Source organism: Triticum urartu, unplaced genomic scaffold, assembly GCF_003073215.2.
Source record: "Triticum urartu cultivar G1812 unplaced genomic scaffold, Tu2.1 TuUngrouped_contig_473, whole genome shotgun sequence".
Lineage (NCBI taxonomy): Eukaryota > Viridiplantae > Streptophyta > Magnoliopsida > Poales > Poaceae > Triticum > Triticum urartu.
The window spans coordinates 64,544-71,744 of record NW_024115343.1 but is presented as its reverse complement, the minus strand read 5'-3'; the positions used below and the strand labels follow the sequence as shown (position 1 = coordinate 71,744).

Below are 7,201 nucleotides of genomic sequence, written 5' to 3'. Positions count from 1 at the left end.
TTCTCTCTGATTTTTTTCTCCCTGAAACACAATATATAGAGTTGGAGTTGGAGTCGGAGAGGCGACAGGAGCCCACGAGGTAGGGGGCCGCGCCCTAGGGGGCAGGCGCATCCCCCACCCTCGTGGAGAGGTGGTGGGCCCCCTGGCCTTCATCTTTTGCATGTATTTTTCATATTTTCTGAAAAGTTGCTCCGTGAAGTTTCAGGGCATTCCGAGAACGTTTGTTTCTTCACATAAATAACACCATGGTAATTCTGCTGAAAACAGCGTCAGTCCGAGTTAGTCCCATTCAGATCATGCAAGTTAGAGTCCATAACAAGGGCAAAAGTGTTTGGAAAAGTAGATACGATGGAGACGTATCAACTCCCCCAAGCTTAAACCTTTGCTTGTCCTCAAGCAATTCAGTTGACAAACTGAAAGTGATAAAGAAAAACTTCTACAAACTCTGTTGCTCTTGTTGTTGTAAATATGTAAAGCCAACATTCAAGTTTTCAGCAAAGATTATAACTAACCACGTTCGCAATAACGCTCATGTAACATCCCAAATTCTCAATTTGGAATGTTATACATTAGATCATCATTGCATATCATATTTTATTGCATTTTGGTTGATCCTAGAAATTTCACGCAACTCAAGGACCCTCGGAGAGAGTTGGGGATTTCGTTATTTTCATATTTGAGTTTCATCAAATTTTGAAAATAGGATCATTTGATTTTATTTATTTTATCTTAAATTATTTCTATCACAAAAATATGAGAGAGGGAATAAAATGACTTTCCCAAAATAAAGAAATATTGAGGATTTAATAATAAAATCAAATAAGATTTTATTTTGGGTTTTATTGCTATCTTATTTGAATTTAGGACAAATGTGCATTTTTCAAAATTGCATTTAGGCCCCAAATAAATGTTCATCTTGTCCGTCTTGATTTTAGAAGTCGAAGAAAATTTATTTCGAGATTTTTGGAGTCCATTTAGTATTTCTTTTATTTGTTTTTCTGCGCGTAATTATTAAAAAAAATCGAAACGACCTAACCGGGTCGTGTCCGACTAGGACACGTGGCCTGGCCGGCCCTTAAAAGCCGCGAGGGCCCGAGCGGAGCCGCAGCGCCCCAGCCGAAACCCTAGCCGCCAGGAGCCGCCGCCGCCTTGCCCCGATCTACGCGCCAGCCGCCATCGCCGCCCGCCGTCGCCGCCACCCGCCGCACCAGAGCCGCGCCGCCCCGCCGTCGTTCGCCGGATCCGCCCGAGGTAGCCGCCGTTGCCTCGGTTTTCGCAAAGAAAACCGATCCGTTTTTTTCGAAAACCTAGATCCATTTTTTATTGTTCCGGTTCGGTTTATTTTCCAGTTTAGTTTATTTAGCGAGTGTTCGCTCGTTCGTTCGTTTTAACGAACGCGTTCTCCGTTTAGCCGCAGAAAACGAACGTTCGTTCGTTATCCCGTTCGTCGTTTTTCTTTTTCTCAGATTTTCCGCGATTATTTCGGACCATGATTTCTGATCCGATTTTCGTTTTAGTATAACTTTTCGCTCGTTAATCGGAATCAGGCGATTCAAGCGCTTGGAGTTTCATCTCGAAACCCTCTTTTCGTTTAACCAACTCAAACAAGATTTTTTTTCTGTAAAATTTGACTTGGATCCAGATTAGTAAACGAAGTTTGTTTCTTTCGTTGCTTCGTTCGATTTGTTTCTTTTTGCCAACCGGAGTTCTTAAGTTGAACTTTCTGGTTAGATCTCTTATTTGAGCTTTACCTGTGCATTAGATGAGTACTTATTGTATGATTGTTTGTTTGCGATAGAGTACCCGGAGTGCGCCGCTTGCTACTTCGAATCGCTAGGTTTCACGGATCATCAACAAGGCAAGTAACACTTTGATCATACCATCTACTACCCAGTTTTTATTGCATTAGATCAATCCTCAAACATTGCATGATTAGGATTAATTAAATTGTGGGTTTTGAAAAGTAGATGAGGTAGTACCTATTACCTATTTTATTATCAAACCTTTGGGAGTTACTTCTATGTTTGCTTATATTGCCATGCTATGCTACACTACAAGAAATATGTCAACTTGTGACCTTGACTATTGGTCACTAAAAGGTCATTGTTTTTCATTTGCGAACTTTTGTGACCAAAAATAGAAGGTCAAAAGCTGGCGGTCGTAAACTGAAATTAACGACCTTCTCTGTGAGAAGGTCATAGACATTTACGGTCAAAATATGCCTATTGTTTTGTTTTGGTAACTAGCAGCCTCCCCAGGACACGTAGGCATCCGACGTGGCAATCTGATGTGGCACAAGAATCAGCCCGGTCCAATTCGATTTTCTACATGGGCCTAGTCCAACAATTCGGCCTTTTTAATGTTTTTTCCTGTGCTTTTATTAGCTATATGGGTCTGGCCCAGTAATTCGGCCCATGTATTATTTTTTGGGCAAGCCCTTTTAATATATGTATTTTATGTTAATTTCGGTTAGCTACATGGGCCTGGCCTACAATTTGGCCTTTTTATTTTCTAGCGCACAACATTTTGCAGTCAATTTATTTTTTATTTCCAGATTTTTTTTCCCAGCTCCAGTTTACAGATGGGTCCCAAATGTCAGATTTTTCACAGCTTATTAATAAGCAATATAGATGTATATATCAAACAGACAGAAGAGAGAAAGCATATGAAAATCTTCAAATAACAGCTAAAATAAGTTTATTACAGAACAGAACACGTGAAACTACATACACTCATTCATATCACACCAACCAGTTTCCATACACTCATTCACATCACATCAACCAGTTTAACCATCGAATCTTGCATACCCAAGAACTTCAAACTTCACCCAAATCCACACAATCATAAATATTGGGATCTACAAATAGACTGCTCTGCCAGTACAAAAGCTAGCTACTCTTGGATACCACAGAACATGCTCTTCAACATGGGTAGAAGTCCTCAACGGAGTTCTACCAACGGAGTTCCATTCACCTACAAGAACAGAATGGAATATCAAGTACTTGCATTCTTCAAGAAGATTACAACCAACATATATATGTAGAAGGACATCAGGAAAGCTGATGGAGCAAAATCAAACAAAAGATAAATCAAGTAAACAAACCATTTGGAAAAAATATATACTACCAGGCTTGAACATGAGCATAGAAAAGAAAAGATGATTTCATGAAATTAAAACTGCCAATGAAAGCTGAATAATAGTGCAGCTGATTAGCTCCTAGTATGGAGGAATATCACAAAATTAAACAAGATGGTCGTGCAAGTTTCTATACAAGTATTCGTGATTACAGTTTGTTATCGTCGTCTAAATTCTCCAACATGCACAAAATTAATTAATATATCTGAATGTGCTACCAATGAAGCAAATTCTAAAAGATACACGGACAGGGCTTAATTAGCCAACCATGTCATTCTATAAAACACACAACAAACTCAATGATAACATGTATAGTTATTACCATATAACATGGGAAACATACCTACTGTCCACATATTTCATAATGTAAATAGCTAAATGCTGCAGGAAATAGATTGTTGAGCATTTCCGCCCTTCTTTCAAGCCAGCACCAGCATAACACTCTAACTATAACAAGATCCACACAGACCACCATCTGCAGAAACCGCACACACAAAACAACTAGGGTTGAAGAGAGTGAGATTACCTTGTCACCGTAGATCTTAGAAGACACCTCATGCGTGAGGAAGTCCTTGTCGTCCATCGCCAAGCAGCAAGATGCTGGTGGAGCATCCCTCACCAAGCCTACAGGAAGTTTTGCATATAGTTAGAAAACCTGGAAACGTACAGGATGGACTACCATAACATAGAATTGACGGAAAAAAACTAAAGAGCATGTAACTGAACCTCCTACAGCTCTAGCCTCTAGCATGCACTCGAGATTCAGTTCCCACGAATCCAGAAGAGCAATCACATACATGGCAAAGAAGCTTTACAAGAAAAAAAAGCTACTGCTATAGATTGCAATGAAATCAAAGTACTACAGCAGACTAAGAAGGAACAAAAAAACATTACCAGGACGAAGGGATGCTCTTGAAACCTCCATGCTTGACCTTTCATATCAGTACAGTAGGCACTGCAAGTGAACGACAAATAAGAAAGTGATATGCATAAATAACTCATCCATCTATGTTCATATTTTAATTTCAATAGCATGGTACACCCATAAAGAACAATAGTTTGCTACCTACTAGCAAAGTATAAGACCTGAATCATATAGTATAAATGAATCAAGAAAACAAGAACTGACAACGAGAACTGCACACTAGTGCACCAAATGATCAACATCAAGCATAGTATATTCACATAAGTTTGCTAGTGTCACAGAATTAAGCAGTGCAGGTAAACATCATCATCGGTGTATAATTGCCAATATAAACAAGCCATGTAGAAATGCCAAGTTACAGAAACTGCATCACAAATATGATTTGCCTTTGGTGTTTGCCATACAACAACAGCAGTAGTTGATCATGGAATCTAACAGAGTTTAGCTCATGCAGGGCAAACATAACTGACACAAAAATCATACAGTTCAGATCAGGAATAAACCAAACAAGCAAACATCCAATACAGCTAAACTAAGCACAGAACCACAACATGAAGAGTAAACCAATCACTATATAGGAGGCTTGGACTGCATACATGGTCATCCTTGAGGTAGAGGACCATCTTGGTACCCCTGCCGAGATGCTCCCTAGACGTATCACAAGTGACGGTGAAAGAACGACCAGCCTGGGACTCCCACACGTACTGCTCATCGTTGTTGTGCTTCGTGCTGACAATGACCCTCTCGGCAAGGGAGATGGGGTAGAAGCCAACACCGAACTGCTCCTTCTCGGTGCTCTTCTCAGTCCACAGGGAGATGGGGTGCTCCTCAAGGTATTGCATCTGAAAGCAAATTATATAAAATCAGACAATGAGCAGAAAGAATGTGCAAACCAATAATGTAAATAAAAAAGATTTGAAGAACAGCCAAACATACAACAATACTATATCAGAAATAAACTACGAGAACACATCAGAAATAAACTACGAGAACACATCAGAAATAAACTACGAGAACACATAGAAATTCCATTAAGATGCATAATTCCAGAACAGCAATTTTTAACAGTTCCATAATGCAGTATTATAATTAAAATAGATATAATGTTTAATTGTAAGAGGCCAGAACCATATAAATTACTAAATACAAAGAAAGCATACATTATCAATTAATAGAGAGGGTCAATCAATAAGGATGAGTTAACCCATGCATTCCTCATGTATGCATGCATTAGAATATAGTTAACAAAAAGCACATCATCAATTTAATTATTTCACCATCAAATCTGAAGTAATACTACCAATCATAGTTAAAATGGCTAGGACGCAACTCATATCTATAAGGAGGTTCCATACTACAACCATCACAGATCTGAAATGAGCTGAGTTCAGGTATGATAAAATTACTGGTACCAAATTAATACATGACTATTACCAGTTCTAACAGCAAGCTGGTTGAGCAGTGAGGCATTCCAGATACCATTGCATAAAACTTATAACACTACAATCAAACTTCTACATAAAAGAAGATACACAGGCCGTCGGATAAGTTGCACCAAGATAGGTGTACTTAATAGTTAGACCATCTATGTTCTGACTATGAATCCGTTGCAAGCATGTGGGCATGCCTACCAAAAGTCAAGACATTATTATGAATCTGATTGCCATTTATTTCAAAAGGCCGTGGCAACGCACGGGCATGTGTTCTACTAGTATCAATAGTGGATATCATTGCAGGAAGAAAACACAACACTTGCATGTTCAAACTTCAGACCATAAGCAAAAACTCCTTGTGCCATTAGTTTAAGCCTGCAGCCACAGAGGAACAAAGTGGACACAAACTAAAAACAACAGAGGCGCCAGATGCCTCAACTCCAAACACAAGGTTTTTATTCTCAACAGAGAACAAAAGCAACACACACATGCACGTGAGAGGCATCATTCCCAGTTGTTGAAGTACAGATCAAACATTTACCATTACGCACTTCATCCAGACATCTGCGGCTCATCATGGATAATCCTGGGTGGTTCATCAACTAATCATCATGACAAAGATTAACTGGCATAGTGGCATTGACTAAACTCGGCCTTAGTACAAGTGAAACTATGACTACAAGAATAGCACCACCATGACCAGTGGGCTGCTCTGCTTCTGCTAGCAACTACAAGAATGGTAGCACGTCAAGCATCAGCGACCGTACATGTTTCAGAGAAGGGAAATCCCCAAACCCAGTGCCTCCGGAGCGAACCAGATCGGATACGAAGTGCTGGGTCAGAAGATGGGCGGTGGCACAGATGAAAAGGGAAGCGAGAGGGGAAGGGGAAGGGGACCTGGAAGGGCTCCATGGAGTCGGAGCAGCCGAGCCTTCGCCGGCTCCCTCCTCGCACGGAGCGGAAGAGCGGCGTCAAATCCCACCCACCGCATGGCTGTGTCGTCGCCCGAGAAGAAACACATGGGGGCACCTCCCGCGGCGCACGATTGTGGGGAAGGAGAAAACCTCCAACACCTCCGTCGCGGCCAAGCTCGAATCTCGTGACGATGAGGTGGAGGGGCGCGTATGCGCTGTGGCTGTCGCGGATCTTGGAGAGCCGTCTGACCGCCTCCATCTTGGGCCTATGTAGGGAAAGAAGGCGAGGGGGAGGGTGGATGTCGCCGGCGGAGGGTGAGGGAATTGGAGGGGATGGTGTTGGAGGGCGAGAGGGCAACGACGGCGGAGGGTGAGGGGATTAGTTCGCGCAACAGCGGCGCCGTCGTGCTCCGGGCGCGGTCGTAGGAGGGGCTGCGGAGCCAGCGTAGAGGGTACGGTGCCGGCCGTGGAGACGAGGCTGCGGTGCCAGCCATTAAGCGTAGAGAGAAGGAGGAGGGCGGCGCGACCAAGCGCGAGGATGGATCTGGGGAGTCGAGGGGAGGGGGAGAGGGTGGGTGAGTGGGGGTGGAGGCGGGTGGGGATCTGGGAATCGAGGGGAGGGTGGGTGGGTGGGTTAGGGTTTTTGATTCTCAGTAGAAGCTCCACCGTTGGATAGGTGCATGATGGATGGCTCAGATTGCGCCCAATTTGGTGATCCGCGTGAAGGCGGTTCCTTCCGTCTTATTGGCCGGTTGTCTCGCACTTGAATCTTAAAATTTTAGACCCAAAA

General features: G+C 42.4%; 1 protein-coding gene across 6 annotated transcripts; it reads right to left on the bottom strand.

Annotated features, from left to right (window-relative positions):
* Positions 1–2,657: 2,657 nt before the first annotated feature.
* Positions 2,658–6,997, bottom strand: LOC125528234. 6 transcript variants are annotated; one of them, XR_007292354.1, is made up of 6 exons: positions 6,265–6,997; positions 6,039–6,083; positions 4,661–4,906; positions 4,034–4,094; positions 3,666–3,763; positions 2,658–2,976 (listed from the first exon to the last, which is right to left on the bottom strand). XR_007292354.1 is itself a non-coding variant. In XM_048692730.1 (4 exons), the coding sequence occupies exons 1-3, from the start codon at positions 6,668–6,670 to the stop codon at positions 4,080–4,082; spliced, it is 537 nt and encodes a 178-aa protein (XP_048548687.1). In that variant the 5' UTR covers positions 6,671–6,997; the 3' UTR covers positions 3,057–3,763; positions 4,034–4,079. The 6 variants fall into 6 exon arrangements, 1 of the variants encoding a protein (XP_048548687.1); XR_007292356.1 differs by having other exon boundaries at positions 6,395–6,997; XR_007292353.1 differs by having other exon boundaries at positions 6,039–6,997.
* Positions 6,998–7,201: the final 204 nt, after the last annotated feature.